Source organism: Rhododendron vialii, chromosome 2a, assembly GCF_030253575.1.
Source record: "Rhododendron vialii isolate Sample 1 chromosome 2a, ASM3025357v1".
NCBI classification, from domain to species: Eukaryota; Viridiplantae; Streptophyta; class Magnoliopsida; order Ericales; family Ericaceae; genus Rhododendron; species Rhododendron vialii.
Window position 1 is genome coordinate 28,394,441 of NC_080558.1, and position 19,430 is coordinate 28,413,870.

Consider the following 19,430-nt stretch of genomic DNA (forward strand, 5'->3'; position numbering starts at 1 on the left):
TGTAACGGTGTAGGGGTGACATTTTTCACTTTCGTCTTTCCTTATACCCATTCTAGGGCCTTTTGGGGCTTTTTACCAGAAAATTCAATTTCATCGTTTCTCTTTCTTAAACCAGATGAAAGTTTATCTCATCTTCCGCCATTGCCGCCTTCTGCAACACGGTCTCGTGCTTGGGGACCACTGCCACACTTCTCGTAAGATTCTCATTCTTTTCTCCTTGTTTCGTTATGAGATTTTCTTTCCTCGGGGCTCATCTGTCACTAGGGTTTTGTACGTACTTTCACATTCGTAGAACTTCCAGAGTACCCATGGCGGATGAAAATGAAAATCCCCTAAAACCCAATAAGTTTAGGAAACTTTGTGAAACTCCTACTGCCATGGCAGCATTTAGGGCAGAATATAACATCCCAGACAACGTGGGCCTCGAACTTGCCCCTTTGAGGGCAGATAGGGATGGCGGCTCATGGGATAGAATGTGTATCCCTATTGTGGCCATTGTTGAAGGTGGGGTCCAATTTCCCCTTCACCTACTACTTCGCCAGATCCTCAACTAGTATCGTCTCACCCTCATGCAAGTGTCAACAAACGTTTTTAGGCTGATAATGGGAGTAGTAGCTCTGAATAGGATTTTGGGGACCTAGCTAGGAATTTGGGACATTCAGTGTTGGTACAGCATTGTGCTAAACCCTGAATATAATACGTATTACTTCAAAGTTAGAAGAGCGGAAAAACGTCTCGTGCTAAATTTGCCTGATTCTGCTCGTGACCATCAGATTGACTTCCTCTACGTTACCGGAGCATTCGAGCCGATAGGGGAAGATGGCCAGGTGGTGGGCCTCCATTGCCCCCATATTTAGGGCTACCCATGTATGCTCCTGATTTTATTTGCTTTACTCGTAATTTCTTTCCACTGTTGTCCTTTGTATTATTTTTAAGGCACACTTGTGGTTTTAACCTGCAGCGGATAACGCAAACAGACGCCCCAAACGAGAACCAAGTAACGTCCGAATAGTGGAGATTATTCGGATTCTAAAATACACAGGTAAGCCTGGTACCTCATCAGCTGGTCGGGGTCGTAATGCGGACGTATTACTAGGATACGATCCTGTTTACAGAGGTGTCATTGATAGGAGACTTGGCCACCCCAACACCAGTGCCGCCTCCACTTCAACTGCTCCCCTGCCGAGGAGCCTAAGAGCTAACGCTAGAGTGATAGTTGCCGGGCAGTTGGGTGAGGTTCCTATTTCAGAAGGCGTCCCATTATCTCGCTTGAGACTTCAAAGATCCTCTCAAAGTCAAGCTGCTCCTCAACGACAGCCCGAACAGCCAGCTCCTAGTCGTGATACCAGCCAATTTTCTTCCTCCGGTTATTCTCCATCTCCTCCAAACTCAGGTACTATGACTCGTCAACCCCTAAACCTCAGCACCCTTCTCACCGTCTCTTCTCGGGGACGTGGTGCCACTGGAAAGGTGTCATCAACTGGACACGCCCCCCCGCCATCTCGCCGAACTAGAGGGGCTTCAATACGATCCTCTTCCTCTCCTCGGGAACGTGATAGTTCCCTTGAGGCTGTTGATACACATCGGGACAAACACCCTAGGAGCCAAGAGGCCGAGGATTCTGATGCACAAGCTGCTGCACCGCCACTAGAAAATCCCTCACCGAGCATTCAAGTAACCCACGAAACCTGGGCCCCTCAATTCGTTAGGGGTGATCGGCCCGTTCATATTGGTGACAATGCAAGTTCCTCAGAAACTGCACTGGCGCTTGCGCAAGGTCTTTTGATGCCTGTTGATTTGCAGAAGGAGTCTGGATCTCCTCTTGATCGACTCATCTCCACTGGTCTCGTCAGTGGGATAAAGGTAAATTGTTTTTGCTTTCCACTCAACCTTAAGCTTTATCTGTTGTCGTGGCAATAAAAGTATTAACTCTAAGCTATATTTGGTACCATTTAGTTCATCCAAAAGATGGTCACTTTGGGCCAGAAGTACCAAGAAGCTGAGGCCTAAAGAATCAGACTGTTGAATGACAACACCCAGCTACTTCGAACAATCTCGAGGTTAGAAAGAGAGAGAGACAAAGCTAAGTCTGACTTTGTCGAGACGAAGGGTAAACTTGAGATTGCCGAAGAGAGCCTCAGTCAGGCTCTATCAGAAATTTATAATACCAAGAAAGCTGCTTATGAAGAGGGCTATCAGAAGGGTTTTGACTCCACAACATCTAGTTATGTTGAACAGATGCCGGCTATTCAGGACCAGATCTGGATTGCTTACTGGGAGGCGTGTTTGATGAAGGCTGGAGTTACAGATGACTCTCTTCTGTGGGTTGAAAATGATTTGCCGAGCAAACGCGTATCAACCAATACAGAAGATCTGGAGGAAGATGTGGACCAGCAGATTGAAGACTTTGCTAATGCCGAAGAGGAGACCCCAACAGACACTCATGATACTACCATTGAACGTTCACCTGTCCGTGATACAGCCAATGAACTATTATCCTGGAGGAGAATGTAGCTGGAGATGGTGCTGTTACTGAGATCAGTACAGAAGTTCCAGATGAAACTCCTCCAGAGGTCCAAAATTTGGAGTGATAGGTATGTATTTACCATGAACTGTTAATTTTTGGAAAAGTTGGCTGGTCCTGCGTGACCGTAAGCTCTGGCCCTGCGAGGCATCAGTACTTTTAATACTTTGATAACACAAGTATTCGGCCCCTTGCGGCATAACTTTACATTTTGCTCGGCTCTTCATGTGTTTTGCATGTGTTCGGATGCAAACAGGTTATCTAAGTATTTCATACTTTAGTTAAAATTTGTCATTCTTTTGCATATTCTCGTGTGCTTCCCAAATTCCTCATACTTGGACACCACTTGTATGCGCACTTTTAGGGAAGTAAAACCCAAATGATCACACTAGGATTTATAACCTTGTATGTTCGTACTTAGATTATTGATCCTTTATTCACATGCTCGTTGTGTTTTTAGCCAAGTGTTTCATACCTAGCAATCCTGTAACTCTTCGTTTCTCGTACTCAAAATGAATTGTAAGTGTTCACGTACTTATACAATCCTCAGTTTCTCATACTGCAGGTGTTCAAGCATGTTTTCGTATGCAAACCAAGTTATTTCATTAAGTTTCACGTACTTATAAACTCTCTAAGTTTCTCCTACTTAGCAAACCATACAAGTATTTCGTACTTGTACTCGCTAAGTTTCACGTACTTATAGTACATGTGACGCCCCCAATTTTGGGTACGTTAAATAAGACATTTTATTACAAAAACAAAGTGAGTCTAGCTCATTATTACATCACAAAGTCTTACAATAGTACAATTATTCAACAAGGGAGGGAATTAGGGTTCCTGATTACTGCTCTGCTTCTTCCTCCATCCGGGCTAGTTCTTCGGCTCCAAAGGCCTCCAAGGTGTAGAGTTCATCCTGTTCATCTATGAGGTCTGACATATTATACCGGCGTCACCACCATATATAATATGTCAGGGTCACAAAAAAAGCAACACCGTGAGCTACAATGCTCAATAGAATAACCCAAACCCTCTAACCCTTAACTTACAAACAATACATCATAAAGTCAACAATTTCCACACAACACATGCTAACCTAGCCAAAATAATTAACAATGACACATTCGCATTCGATATTCAATCATCGTTGGTGTCCAAGAGTTATGAGTTTCTCCTACGCGACATCTCGTAAGTTGTGTCTCGTTTTTCTCATTTCATAACCCATTCATTATTTCAAAAACTCATTTTTAACACACCCAACCTTGGTTCCGCCGTTTCGGGTTCCCAAGTATCCTCACAATGGTTCCGCTGTCCCGAGTTCCCATTGGCACACTTTGCATTGGCTCCTCTCTGCGGATAACCAAGCCACACACTCAACCTCGGTTCTGCTGTTCCGGTCTCCCGAGTATCCTTACAATGGTTCCGCCTTCCCGGGTTCCCATTGGCACACAAAACACACACCACACAATGGGCTACCACGTCAGGCCACATTGCGGTTTTCAAAACATTTCATCCTTTTCAAAACACTCCTTTTCATTAACCACACCCTAGGTGTCATGTTTCTAATTTTCTCGATTTTCGTGTCTCGTTTTCATGCATTGACTCCGTGGTAGGACTTCACATGTAATCATAAATCATTCATTGAAAACTTGGAACTAAACTAACAAGATCATTCAACTCAATATTATACCACAAGTAATGCAAGCAATTCACGTAAGCATGCACATAACGCTTTTAAAGATCAAATTCCGAATATTTCCGTTCAAGCGATAACATTCCAATCTTTAAAAAAATCCGTACTTTCTTCCTTTGTGGAAAATTCTAAACAACATATGTTTATTAATTTAAAGATCGATTATTCAACATGCTCATACTTCCATTCGCCAAAGCTAAGTTCATCATGCATTCCAATCATTATAAACGATAGTAAACCTCATCTACTTTAATGAAAATGATTAGGAAAGTTATGCTCGGGAGAATGAGTAGAGATTAATCTACATATACTTAGAGATAGGGGATAAGAATAATCTACCTTGATCCAAAACTAGTCGGGGCTGAATAAGCTAGTTGGAAAATCCTACGGGTGGTGAAACTTGCAAATCTGGACCGAACTTTGGATGGCAGTAACTCGATCAATCTCTGGCCGAATACGATCGTTCTTGGGTCGAAATCGAAACTCTAAAAACGCTCTACAACTTTTGTGAAGGAAGTTGATCCTAGAAACTACTTTAGGTAGGAGAAAAATGGTGATAAAGGAAGAGATAGTATGCTGTCTGGAACTGGAAATCCGAGATTTTTACTGAACTTCGGATGTCAGTATCTTTGTCGTTTCTTGACCGATTAGGGTGATTCTTGGGTCTAACTTGAAGGTCTTGAAGTGCTCTACAACTTTCCCGAAGGGAGTTGGTTCTAAAAACTAATTTAAGCATGAGAAAAATGAGGATTTATGAAGGGCAGTAGGCTGTCTGAAAATGGTTTCTAGAGAGAAGTGAGAGCAAAGAAGTGAAGGTGTGAGAAATGACTTGGGCAAGGGTGCTATTTATAGCAAAAGTCTTGGCTATTACCCAAGGGATAAAATTTTCCCTAACAATTATTGTCCAATGGATAAAATTTTCCTATTAAAATAATCCAATTTGGCACAGGTTTTCTTATTAAAATAATGGATTAAGTAATTTAGGAAATCTAGGCTTTTATATAATAGGAGATATATATGTACTCATGCCCAATATTTAAATATGGAGGTAGTATCAAGTACCTAATTAAATAAAGGACTAGGATTAAAATAAACATGAGGTACAAATACTATTATATTACAAAAAGTACTTAGAATCTAGGATTTAGATTACCCAATATTTTAATGCACAAAATCACATGGGAAATCCAAACTTGGTTATTTAATAAAAACCTTGTACCTTGTTAGAAGATTAGTGCTATTATCCAATGGATAACAATTCCCCTTGGAGTTATTATCCAATGGGCAATAGTTTCCCTAGCGGTTAATAACCAATGGATAATGAAATGGGATGATATCTAATAAACAAATGAATATTTGTCCTTTGCACATGTGTATATATAACTATATATTATTATATCCTTGTACTTATCAAATATTCTAATGGAAGGCCTATTGTCCAATGGACAAAGATTATCCTAACATTTATTGACCAATGGGTAATGGTTCAACTAATAACTAGGTGAGTTTGGTTCCTTCAACTAGTTGGTTAGAAACTAACTAAGTTGGCCAAGTAGGGCTTCTAGTCAAGATTTAACATCTAAGAGGACTAAAACCTAATTAAGACGGATTATCGGAAATTACCAAGAAAATCATCAAGCCATTCAAGAGAAAATAAAGAATTTGAAATACAACGAGATTTTTATTTATAGAAAATCGGAGTTGTTACAACCTATCCCCCTTAAACAATTTCATCCTCGAAATTAGGTGTACGCTCGGATTCGAACAGGTGAGGGTAGTTTGCTCTCATGGTTTCTTCTCTCTCCCATGTGGTTTCTCTAGATCCACGGTGCTTCCACAGAACTCGTACCAATTTGATGGTCTTGTTCCGGATCACCTTCTCACTTCGGTCTTGAATCTCTATTGGCTCTTCTTCGTATGTCGCGTCTTCTTCGATGGTGATGTCTTCCCAATTGAGAACATGGGTGGTTAAGGCGAGATATTTGCTGAGCATTGAAACGTGAAACACGTTATGCACTTTATCTAGCTGTGGCGGCAGGGCTAGATGATACGCAACCTTCCCAATCTTCTCTACAATGTCGAAGGGTCCGATGTAGCGTGGCGACAACTTTCCCTTTTTCCCGAATCTGATGACTCCTTTCTTTGGTCTGATTTTCAGGAACACGTGATCTCCTACTTCGAAGGTTAATGGTCGGCTCCTTCTATCCGCATAACTCTTCTATCGGCTTTGAGCGGTCTGGATTCTTTGTCGGATGGTCTTGACCTTCTCCGTGGTATCTCGTACTAGGTCAGGTCCAATTATTCCCGTCTCTCCAACGTCTGTCCAACAAACTGGGGATCGGCAGGGTCGACCGTATAGAGCTTCGTATGGTGCCATCTCGATACTTGCTTGATAGCTGTTGTTGTAGGCAAACTCCACCAATGGTGAATGTTGCTCCCAGTTTCCAGAGAAATCCAGGGCACAAGCTCTAGCATATCTTCCAGTGTCTGAATAGTCCTCTCCGTTTGTCCATCTGTCTGTGGGTGGAAGGCTGTACTAAGCCTTACATCTGTTCCCAACACCTTTTGTAGTCCCTTCAAAAAGTGCGATACAAATCGTGGATCCCTGTCAGACACTATCGAGATAGGTACTCCATGAAGGCGTACAATCTCTCGAATGTACAACAGGCTCAGTTGCTCCACGTTCTCTGTCATCTTTACAGGCAAAAAATGCGCAGATTTGGTGAGTCGATCCACAATCACCCAGATTGTAGTGTTGGATTTGGTAGATCTCGATAGTCCAGTCACGAAGTCCATTGAGATGTGCTCCCATTTCCAGGTTGGAATTGGTAATGGTTGAAGGCCTCCTCCAGGTTTCTGGTGTTTAGCCTTGACTTGCTAGCACACTAGACAGGTAGACACAAATCGGGCTACGTCCTTCTTCATTCCTTCCCACCAGTACGTCCTCCGCAGGTCATGACACATCTTTGTACCACCAGGGTGGACTGCGAAGTTCAAAAGGTGAGCTGCTCGGAGCACGGCTTCTAAAAGAGCTCCGATATTAGGCACAAACACTTTCCCCTTGAATCTCACGTTGTTGTCCTTCTCCATTGTCCATCCTAGTAGCGCATTTCCTTCTCGGATTCGATACCGGATGAACTCACAGTCCTGCTCAGAGGTTTGGGCCAGTAATATTTCTCGATGAAGTGCTGGTTCAGCAACTAGAGCGTACAATCGAGCGTTCCCATTTTCTAACGACGGTCGCAGGTTGAACTCATTGAGGGTATCCACCATCTCCCATTCCTTAATGGCTGTTTTGACCTTTTGCGCCTTCTCCTTTCGGCTTAGAGCGTCAGCTACCAAATTGGCCTTGCCAGGGTGATACTGCAATGTAAACTTGTAGTCCTCCAAGTATTCTATCCATCGGCGCTGCCTCAGATTCAACTCCTTCTGAGTGAATAGGTACTTGAGGCTCTTGTGGTCGGTAAAGACTTCGAATTTTTCTCCCCACAAATAGTAACGCCATGTTTTGAGAGCGAATACTACTGCAGCCAATTCTAGGTCGTGAGTGGGGTAATTCTTCTCGTGCGGTCGAAGTTGTCGGGATCCATAGGCAACGACTTTTCCATTCTGCATCAGCACGCATCCCAAACCATCTCTTGACGCGTCGCAGTAAACCATATAATCTACACCCCGCTCGGGAATGATGAGTATCGGTGCACTGGTCAGTCTCTTTTTCAACTCTTGGAAGGATTTCTCGCAGGCTTCATTCCAATCTAGCTTCACTCCTTTCTGAGTTAGCTTGGTCATTGGTTTGGCGAGAATTGAGAAGTCTGGTATAAATCTTCGATAGTATCCAGCCAATCCTAGGAAGCTTCTAATTTCAAATACTGAGGTCGGTTGCTTCCAATTTAGCACTGCTTCAACTTTACTTTCATCCACCACTATTCCTTCCTTGGATACTATGTGTCCCAAGAACTTAACCACTTCAGCCAAAACTCGCCTTGGCATAGAGTTGGTTATCTCGGAGTACGTGTAGCACTATCCGAAGGTGTTCCTCGTGCTCCTCCTTATTGGCAGAGTATATCAAGATGTCATCAATGAACACCACTACAAATTTGTCTAAGTAGGGTTGGAAAATCTTGTTCATGAGACACATGAATACTGCCGGAGCGTTGGTCAATCCGAACGGCATCACCACAAACTCGTAGTGTCCGTATCTGGTGCGGAAAGCTGTCTTGGCAATATCCTCCTCCTGAATCCTTAACTGATGGTAGCCTGATCGGAGATTGATTTTAGAAAAGCAAGTTGCTCCTCTTAATTGATCAAATAAGTCGTCGATCCTAGGCAACGGATATCGGTTCTTGACCGTGACTTGGTTTAGCTTCCAATAATCGATACATAGTCGAAGTGTTCCTTCTTTCTTCTTCACAAACAATGCCGGCGCTCCCCACGGTGATGTACTTGGTCGGATGAATCCTTTGTCCAACAGTTCCTGCAATCGAGTCTTTAGCTCCTTTAGTTCTGCAGGGGCCATTCGGTATGGTTCCATGGAGATTGGTGCTGTTCCCGGTTGGAGTTCTATGGAGAAGTCTATCTCTCTTTGAGGTGGTAAACCCGGAAGTTCTTTAGGGAAAACATCGGCGTACTCACACACGACGTGCGGTAATCCCAATTCCATCCGGTCAGTTTCTTCCATTTGGAGACTGGCTAGCCATCCAAACAATTGATTCTGCCACCTTGATCTCTTCGTCGTCGAGCTTGCCGTTTGTCTATCCCCCTTAAATCGGAAACGAGTTCCTTCAGAGGTATGAGCCGTCACCGTCTTCTGATGGCAGTCTATGACCGCTCGGTGAGCTGATAGCCAATCCATTCCAAGGATTACGTCGAAATCCGCTATGTCGATCACTCTGAGGTCGCAGGTCAGACGTAGGTTGGCTATTTCTACCTCGCACCCTCTACACACTAAATTAACAGCTATACTCCCACACCCCCCCCCAACGGCAATTTGACTTTCGTACTCGTACTAAGGGGTTCTGTTTCTAGTGCTAGAGCAGTTACGCAGGCAGAAGATATAAATGAATGCAATGCTCTAGAGTCAAACAATGCTTGTATGCAAGTACTGTACAATAGTAGCGTACCTTGGATCACAAAGGGATCCTGCTCCTGCTCCTCTGACTGTAGCGCAAAGATGCACCCTACAGTGCTCTGTTGGGTTCCCACAGGCTGCTTCCCCTTGTTCTGCCCGTTCAGCTGCTGTGATGGGCCTCCGGGGTTTTGTTTCCCAAATTCGGCTTGTCCCGGCTGTTGAGCTTTCTGGCCTCCAAAGCTTCCAATTCTCTCCCTCGGGAGTTGGGGGCATTCACGTTTGTAGTGGCCCATAGCTTGACAGTTGAAGCGCTGAACTGTAGCTATGTTTATGCCGCCCCTCTGTTGTTCGTCATGTCGTGGTGCAGCAGTCTTCCAAGGTTGGTTGCCTTGGGTCGGGGTAAAGGGTTTGGTAGGGTAGGGTCCACGGTTGTTGTTGGAGGGTTGAGTTCAGATAGGTCCGCCAGTGTTGCCTATCGCCTTCCTCCATCGGGTTTTAAAGTCATTTTCCTCGCTCTCTAGTCGAAGAGCACAATTCACCACACCGGAATAGGTGGGGAAAGCCTGAGCTACCACAGCCCTTTTAGCAGTGGTCAGCCCCCACTCAAACCTTCTCGCCTTCTTGTCCTTCGTTGCAATGGCAGTTTGGGCGTAACGAGATAGTTCCTCAAACTTGGCCGCGTATTGAGTGACGGTCATCGTTCCTTGCTTCAGGTTGATGAACTCTTGCTCCTTGGCTAGACGAAGGGGTGTGGGGAAGTACTTGTCGAGAAATAGGGTCTCGAACTCGGCAATGGTCATGGTGGCTATGGCGTGGGTTGCCTCCATCAAATCCCACCAATAACGGGCTTCTCCTTTTAACTGGTATGTGGCTAAGGCTTTACGATCTCCATTTCGGGTAATCTCCAAGGTGTTCAGGATCACCTTGACTTCCTTCAGCCATGTTTCAGCCACGGTAGGGTTGGTATCTCCATTGAAGGTCGAAGGTCGGCGTTTGCAAAATTCGTTCATCGCTCGGGTTCGGGTCATAGGTTCATCATCACGGTTTTGGTTTCGTCGGTTGGCGTTCAAGGCTGTTACGAGCGCTTGCATGATTTGAGCCAGGTCGGGGTTGGTGTTAGAGGATTCACCGTTCTCATATCCTAGTTCACTACGTCGGTTCACCATCTACGAGTAAAAATTGAAAGGGGGTGGTTTAGTCTATCTATGAAATTTTCTCCTTGCGAAAAGGTATTCTTCTTGAATAGTTAAAAGCAATTTATCATATAGAATGCAACGGTACTCTCTTAAATAAAGCAAACTTTTCATAGATTAGTAGAGAATTACAATCATAAGCATAGAGTTCTACTACAAGCAAGTAGACTTAAGGCAAGATTTCCTAATACAAATTGAAATGATCCTAATCCTTAACATCCTACATCCCGAAGGATTACAACGGTTACTAGATTTATTCTAGGTGTGCCTAGGTAGTATCCTTGGCCTTTACGAATCTTTTGGGGTCTCGTCCTCCTCAAGATTCTCTTCATCTTTAGGGTTTTCTTCCTTAGTCACCTTGTTGGTGTCCCCTTCGTCACCGACTTCTTCCTCCTCATCACTAACCTCAAAGTCCTGCATCGGGGGTAGGACACCAAAGAACTCACGGAAGGCATACAAGACTAGAAACATTTCAGGAAACCAAGGGTCTTCCTCCACGGGATTAGGGGTGTTCTACTGCACTCTTTGGAAATCTCTCTTTTCTGCAAGTACAGCGGCAATGAAGTCGGGATCTTTGAATCTCTGGGCCATCAGGGTTTATATGGTATTTCTGGGTTGGTAGGCTTCGACTAAAAGATCGACTAGATATTTCATCTTCAAGCAAAAGTAAAAAACTTTAATGGGGTAAGGATGATTTGGTACCCAATTAGGTTTTAAAAACAAGTATGGAATCATAAGCTAAAAGGAAACACACAACTTCATTATTTAAAGGGGTGGAAACAACGTAGATGGCTTATAATAGCCTAATCCTACCGCTTCCTATTTACAACAAACGATCCACCACTTCTTAAACCTTCCTGACCAATCTAGAAGATATTTGGGAATTCAACCCGATATGCACCAATGTCGGTCTCATAAGGTGGTGGTGGTACATCTCCGGAGTCAGCGGTTATGTCCATGACTTCGGGCTCCGCTCCTAGGAATGCTAGTTCCTCCTCGTCAGATTCTTCACCCTCATCTCCTCAAATCTCTAGGTCCTCGTCGTCGGACGGCCAATCTGGATTTGGTGCTTGCATCAACTGCTGCCAGTCCGCTCCGTTTATTGGAGGGTCATTGAACTCCTAGGGGTCCTCTTCAGGGTCTTCCTCGGGATCTTCTTCGGGTTCTTTCGTAGGTTCTCCCTCGGGTCCTTCCTCGTGATCCTCCGCAATCATGTTAACGGGCGGTATCATTGGAACTAAGGCGAGGGCTGCTTCAGCATCGTTTCCCTCAATTAGGAACACATCATTGGGGGGTGCTATTTGGACTAAGACAGGTACTGCTTCGGCATCATCCATCTCTTCCTCATTCTCGGGAAATACTAGGGTGCCATGTTCTTGGTAGAAGTCGTTGGTGTAGGGGAAAGCGTAGGGGAAATAAAGATCTCCCACTAGTTGATGTGTCATGGTTCTTATGGTGCCATTGATGTGCCATTGTTCTACCCATTCTACCAATGGTTGAGGTTTTGAACCTAAAGCTTTAATACCAAGTTGTAACCCCCCCAATTTTGGGTACGTTAAATAAGATATTTTATTACAAAAACAAAGTGAGTCTGGCTCATTATTACATCACAAAGTCTTACAAGAGTACAATTATTCAACAAGGGAGGGAACTAGGGTTCCTAACTACTGCTCTGCTTCTTCCTCCATTCGGGCTAGTTCTTCGGCTCCAAAGGCCTCCAAGGTGTAGAGTTCACCCTGTTCATTTATGAGGTATGACATATTATACCGGCGTCACCACCAATATAATATGTCAGGGTCACCAAAAAGGCAACACCGTGAGCTACAATGCTCAATAGAATAACCCAAACCCTCTAACCCTTAACTTACAAACAATACATCATAAAGTCAACAATTTCCACATAACACATGCTAATCTAGCCAAAATAATTAACAATGACACATCCGCATTCGATATTCAATCATCGTTGGTGTCCAAGAGTTATGAGTTTCTCCTACGCGACATCTCATAAGTCGTGTCTCGTTTTCCTCATTTCATAACCCATTCATTATTTCAAAAACTCATTTTTAACACACCCAACCTTGGTTCCGCCGTTCCGGGTTCCCAAGTATCCTCACAATGGTTCCGCCGTCCCAGGTTCCCATTGGCACACTTTGCATTGGCTCCTCTCCGCGGATAACCAAGCCACACACCCAACCTCGGTTTTGCCGTTCTGGTCTCCCGAGTATCCTCACAATGGTTCCGCTGTCCCGGGTTCCCATTGGCACACAAAACACACACCACACAATGGGCTACCACGTCCGGCCACATTGCGATTACCAAAACATTTCATCCTTTTCAAAACACACCTTTTCATTAACCACACCCTAGGTGTCATGTTTCTAACTTTCTCGATTTCCGTATCTCGTTTTCATGCATTGACTCCGCGGTAGGACTTTACATGTAATCATAAATCATTCATTGAAAACTTGGAACTACACTAACAAGATCATCCGACTCAATATTATACCACAAATAATGCAAGCAATTCACGTAAGCATGCACATAACGCTTTTAAAGATCAAATTCCGAATACTTCCGTTCAAGCGATAACATTCCAATCTGTAAAAAAATTCCGTACTTTCTTCCTTTGTGGAAAATTCTAAACAACATATGTTTATTAATGTAAAGATCGATTATTCAACATGCTCATACTTCCATTCGCCAAAGCTAAGTTCATCATGCATTCCAATCATTATAAACGATAGTAAACCTCATCTACTTTAAAGAAAATAATTCGGAAAGTTATGCTAGGAAGAATGAGTAGAGATTAATCTACATATACTTAGAGTTAGGGGATAAGAATAATCTACCTTGATCCGAACTAGTCGGGGCCGAACAAGCTAGTTGAAAAATCCTATGGGTAGTGAAACTCGCAAATCTGGACCGAACTTTGGATGGCAGTAACTCGGTCAATCTCTGACCGAATATGATCGTTCTTGGGTCGAAATCGAAGCTCTAGAAAAGCTCTACAACTTTTGTTAAGGAAGTTGATCCTAGAAACTACTTTAGGTAGGAGAAAAATGGTGATAAAGGAAGAGACAGTAAGCTGTCTGGAACTGGAAATCCGAGATTTTTACTGAACTTCGGATGTCAGTATCTTTGTTGTTTCTTGACTGATTAGGGTGATTCTTAGGTCTAACTTGAAGGTCTTGAAGTACTCTACAACTTTCCAGAAGGGAGTTGGTTCTAAAAACTACTTTAAGCAGGAGAAAATTGAGGATTTATGAAGGGCAGTAGGCTGTCTGAAAATGGTTTCTAGAGAGAAGTGAGAGCAAAGGAGTGAAGGTGTGAGAAATGACTTGGGCAAGGGTGCTATTTATAGCAAAAGTCTTGGCTATTACCCAAGGGATAAAATTTTCCCTAACAATTATTGTCCAATGGGTAAAATTTTCCTATTAAAATAATCCAATTTGGCACATGTTTTCTTATTAAAATAATGGATTAAGTACTTTAGGAAATCTAGGCTTTTATATAATAGGAGATATGAAAATCCTAGATCCTCTAGGTTTAAAAAATTTGCTATGTTTTAATCTCAATCAACGATTCACCATGCGATAAATAAAATCAATCTCACAAACGGAAAGCAAACAATTAACGAACACCAAGATATACGTGGAAAACCCAAAACGGGAAAAAAAACCACGGGAAGGAATCAAACACTACTAAACACGAGGTTATAAGAACTCTTACGATAAGTTTGAACTCCACAAACCTAAACCTAGACGCTCTTGCCGAATCCTTGTACACCTCTCTGAATGCTTGACCGCCGCTGCCTTGAATCCACAAGCCTTCCGTTTGCCTCCGGAAATCCACCGAAGGACTTGAACTTCCCTAAAAATCCTCCTTAGCGTTTTTCTCAAATAAGTTGAAGAAGATATTGAAACCTCTTGGAGATATCGATATGGTCAATGATCCATCAATTTGATTGGAACTCCAAGATGCAACATAGACTTCATTCACCGAAGTCTATTAATTTCCTGCTGCCCTCTTTTTTGTTTTTCTTAAAAACCCACATGCCAAAAAACAGTTGCTCCCTTTTTCGTTGTTTCTTTTATATTCAAAAGGCAATACTTTGACTACCCCTTTTCTCCCTTACCCTAGCAGCCGAAATGAGACAATAAAAATTACTTGTTCCGCTCCCAAATTTCGCCTTATTAAGAAAGGTTGCTCCGGTTGATAACCCAATCAATCCATTCCATGTTAGCTCGATTCACTCACTCTCAATTATAGATATAGATTTGATTTCCTTCCACTTCTTAAACAAACACTCTAGAAATAAAAAAAAGATAAAATACAACTCGATAAATAGGGATACAAATAAATGTGTGTTTTGTCTTGGAATTTGCCAAGATAAAGAGACTGTGGCCCGAGGTCCTAACAAGATATATATGTACTCATTCCCAATATTTAAATATGGAGGCAGTACCAAATACTTAATTAAATAAAGGACTAGGATTAAGATAAACATGAGGTACAAGTACTATTATATTACAAAAAGTACTTAGAATCTAGGATTTAGATTTACCCAATATTTTAATGCACAAAATCACATGGAAAATCCAAACTTGATTATTTAATAAAAACCTTGTACCTTGTTGGAAGATTAGTGCTATTATCCGATGGATAACAATTCCCCTAGTAGTTATTATCCAATGGGCAATAGTTTTCCTAGCGGTTAATAACCAATGGATAATGAAATTGGATGATATCTAATAAACAAATCCATATTTTTCCTCTGCACATGTGTATATATAACTATATATTACTATATCCTTGTACTTATCAAATATTCTAATGGAAGGCCGATTGTCCAATGGACAAAGATTACCCTAACATTTATTGACCAATGGGTAATGGTTCAACTAATAATTAGGAGAGTTTGGTTCCTTCAACTAGTTGGTTAGAAACTAACTAAGTTGGCCAAGTAGGGCTTCTAGTCAAGATTTAACATCTAAGAGGACTAAAACCTAATTAGGACGGATAACCGAAAATTACCAAGAAAATCATCAAGCCATTCAAGAGAAAATAAAGAATTTGAAATACAACGAGATTTTTATTTATAGAAAATCGGAGTTGTTACAGTATAGGTGCCTGTTCCCTGCTTCCCAATACGAATTGGGGAAACCAAGTCCGTAGTTCGTATTCTTAGAACAAATACCAAGAACACAATATTATATTGCAAAAAGTGATTTTATTCATAATCTTTGAAACTCAAGAGGGCGTTATTCGTACCCCTTGCAACTAACAAGTAATAAAAACAAAGGAGTTTTACTCGTAACTCCCACACAATCACGATATGCAGCCCTAAAAGACTGGAGGTCTTTAAACAAAAAACTTCCTTAAATTATGGACATTCCAAGGCCTTGGTACTGGATTTCCTTCCAAATCTGTCAATCTGTAAGCCCCTTTGCCCACAACCTCAGTCACTCGATACGGGCCTTCCCAATTGGCCCATAACTTGCCCTCGTTGGCCACCTTGGTGTTACTGAGCACCTTTCGAAGTACAAGGTCTCCAACACCAAACTCTTGTGGGTGGACATTTTTGTTGTAACTTTTCATCAGCTGCTCCTGATATGAGGCTAAATGAATCAGAGTCCTTTCCCTCCTTTCCTCGACAAGGTCAAGCTCAATCTCAAGCGCCCTGTCATTGCCCCCACTCTCAACCAATGCAGTTCTATTGGTTGGAAGGCCAACTTCTAAGGGTATAACTGCCTCTGTACCATATGCTAATGAATAAGGGGTCTCTCCCGTAGACCTCCTAGGCGTCGTTCGGTGACCCATAGTACCAATGGTAATTCATCTGGCCATTTCCCCTTTGCTTTGTCTAACCTTTTCTTGATCCTGTCAAGAATGGTTTTGTTAGAAGCTTTTGCCTGCCCATTACTCTAAGGGTAGGGTGGGGTTGAGTAGTAATTTCTTATCCCGTATTGGACACAAAAAGCTTTAAACTTTTTTTGGAACTAGGACCCATTGTCTGTAATCAATGAATAAGGGACCCCAAATCGAGTAATAATGCTTTTCCACATGAACCTTTCTATCATAGGTTCAGTGATCTTAGCCAATGGTTCCGCCTCAATCCACTTAGTGAAGTAATCCGTTGCCACCAACAGAAATTTCCTATTGCCAGTTGCTTTGTGGAGTGAACCCACGATGTCCATACCCCATTGGGCAAATGGCCAAGGACTTGTCAATGGCACCAAGTCTTCTGCTAGTGTTCGAATCATCGGTGAGAATTTCTGACACTTTTCACAGATTTTCACATAAACCTTGGCATCTTCTTGCATGTGTGGCCACCAATAACCTTGGGTGATTGCTCGGTGGGCTATGGATCTGCCCCCAGCATGGCTTCCACAGGTTCCCTCATGAATTTCGTGTAAGAATTTTTGCACCATCTCAGGGTGCACACAAAGCAAATATGGACCTGTAAAAGACTTCCTATACAATTTTCCCCTGGGGACAGCCAAAACCTAGCAGATTTGGTCCTTATCTTGTGAGCCTCCTTTTTGTCAGAAGGGAGTATTTCGTCTCGTAAAAACTCCATAATTGGGTCCATCCAGCTTGGTCCTTGGTTCACGTCCAAGACCAACTCCACACTTCTCCCAATGCTCGGCTCACTTAGATACTCTATTGCCACCTTCCTTTTAAACTCAGTTGGTATAGCTGCAGCTAACCAAGCTAATGAATCTGCGTGAGTATTCTGTCCAGAACTTATCTGTTCAATATATACCCTTTCGAAGGTATCAAGCAGATCTTTGGCTGCCTGCACATAGGCCGCCATCTTTTCACTCTAGGTTTTGCATTCCCCGGACAGTTGATTGACCACGAGCTGTGAATCACAATATACCCTAACCCGTTTTACTTTCAATGTTCGTGCACTCCTCAATCCAGCTAGGAGTGCCTCGTACTCCGCCACATTATTTGATGCATTGAAACCTAGCCGGACAGACAGCTCCAACATCACTCCATCAGGGGGAAAGAGCACAATCCCAATCCCTGACCCTGTGTTACATGCTGATCCGTCAACAAACAGCTTCCATTCCAGGGGATCCTGTTCGGCTGGGGCCTGGTTCTTCTTTGTTGGTGGCCCTGTTACCTGCTCCTTTCTCGTAGGAGGCAAAGGTGCTACTGCAGGCGAGAATTCTGCCACAAAATCAGCCAACACTTGGCCTTTGATTGTCGTGCGTGGCTGATAATCAATATCGTATTGGCATAACTCGACGAACCAAGTTGAGATTCCTCCCGAGAAGTCTGCTTTTCGTAGCAGCGATTTCAATGGGAACTCAGTATAGACTACAACTCTATGGCTCTGGAAATAATGTGGCAGTTTTCTAGTTGTTGTTCTTAATGCTAGGACTAATTTCTCAAGGGGCAGATATCTCGTTTCTGCATTTAGCAATGTTTTGCTCACATAATAGACAGGAATTTGCTCGGATCCATTATCCCTTAACAGGACCGCACTCACAGCATGTTCAGAAACAGCTAAATACAAAACTAGAGACTCACCTGGTTCTGGAGTTGCAAGAAAGTGGTTGGGGGGGGGGGGGAAGCCAAATATTTCTTTAGGTCCTGGAAGGCCTGCTCGCACTTTGTTCCCCATTCACATCCTTCCCTTTTCCTCAACAATTAGAAAAAGGGTCTGCACTTGTCACTTGACCCGCTGATGAATCTATTGAGGGCCGCTGCCATCCCAGTTAGCCTTTGGACTTCCTTAATTGTCTTAGGACTCTGTAAATTTTGTAAGGCCGTTATTTGGTCAGGGTTTGCCTCAATCCCTTTTATGGTTACAAAGTGACCCAAGAACTTTCCAGAACCGACTCCAAACACACACTTCGAGGCGTTGAGCTTCAGTTTGTACTTCCTCAATATTTCAAATGCCTCTTTCAAATCTGCTATATGGCCTTGTCCAGTTTTACTTTTTACCACCATGTCGACTATGTAAACATCCATAGTTTTGCCGAGCAGTTTTCTGAACATGATGGTTGCCAATCTTTGATATGTTGCTCCTGCATTCTTTAATCCAAAGGGCATGACACTATAACAGTACAACCGTCGTGGTGTAATAAAAGAAGTCTTTTCTTGATCAGGCCCAAACATGGCAATTTGATGATATCCTCGATATGCATCGAGAAAACTCATCCATTCGTATCCAACAGTTGCATCAACCAACTGGTCTATCCTTGCAAGAGGGAAGCTGTCTTTTGGGCATGACTTGTTTAAATCTGTGAAGTCCACACAGACATGCCATTTTCCATTCTTCTTCTTCACAACAACAGTATTGGATAGCCACTCTGGATAGTAAACTTCCCTTATTGCTTTGGCTTCCAACAAACGATCTACCTCTTCAATTACAGCGTCAACAAGCTGTACGGCTGCCCTTCTTTTTTTTTTGAATGACTGGCTTATGTTGTGGATCAACATTTGGTCAACGTATGTCTTTAGGAAACTTGTCAATTCAGCCTCTTCCTCTGTTGGCAGTGATTCCCCAATTAAAAAAATACCTATCAGGATCAGTCTCGTTGATCTGTATTTTCTTCAAACCCTCAATTACCCTCTCTGTTGGGTCCTTTCCGATGTCCTCGATAATCGGTTGATCCGGGACTTCCACCGTATGGACATGGTGGGCGTTTTGGATTCTCTTTACGATGGACACCAAACACTGTTGAGCTACCTTCTGGTTACCCTTGATCTTTTCAATCCCAATGGATCTCGGGAACTTTACCATTTGATGGAAGGTGGAAGAGACTGCCCTCATTTTGTGTAACCGTGTTCTTCCTATAATCACGTTATAGGAGGATGGCACATCCACCACCAGGAAGTCAGTTCGTAGTACCACTGTCCCAGCCCGAACAGGCAAAGTTACCTTTCCTAATGGCCAAACTGCTCCTGCCCCGAATCCGACCAAGGGGGTTACTA

General features: G+C 43.0%; 1 protein-coding gene across 1 annotated transcript; it reads right to left on the minus strand.

The window, feature by feature from the left end:
• Positions 1-9,731: 9,731 nt before the first annotated feature.
• On the minus strand, positions 9,732-10,448 carry LOC131317375 (uncharacterized). Its single transcript, XM_058346930.1, has one exon. It carries the CDS (start codon positions 10,446-10,448, stop codon positions 9,732-9,734), a length of 717 nt encoding a protein of 238 aa, XP_058202913.1.
• Between the last annotated feature and the right edge of the window lie 8,982 nt (positions 10,449-19,430).

What these genes read in the sequence shown, in the direction of transcription:
- LOC131317375 (XM_058346930.1), bottom strand. Translation starts at nt 10,448, where the DNA reads ATGGTGAACCGACGTAGTGAACTAGGATATGAGAACGGTGAATCCTCT.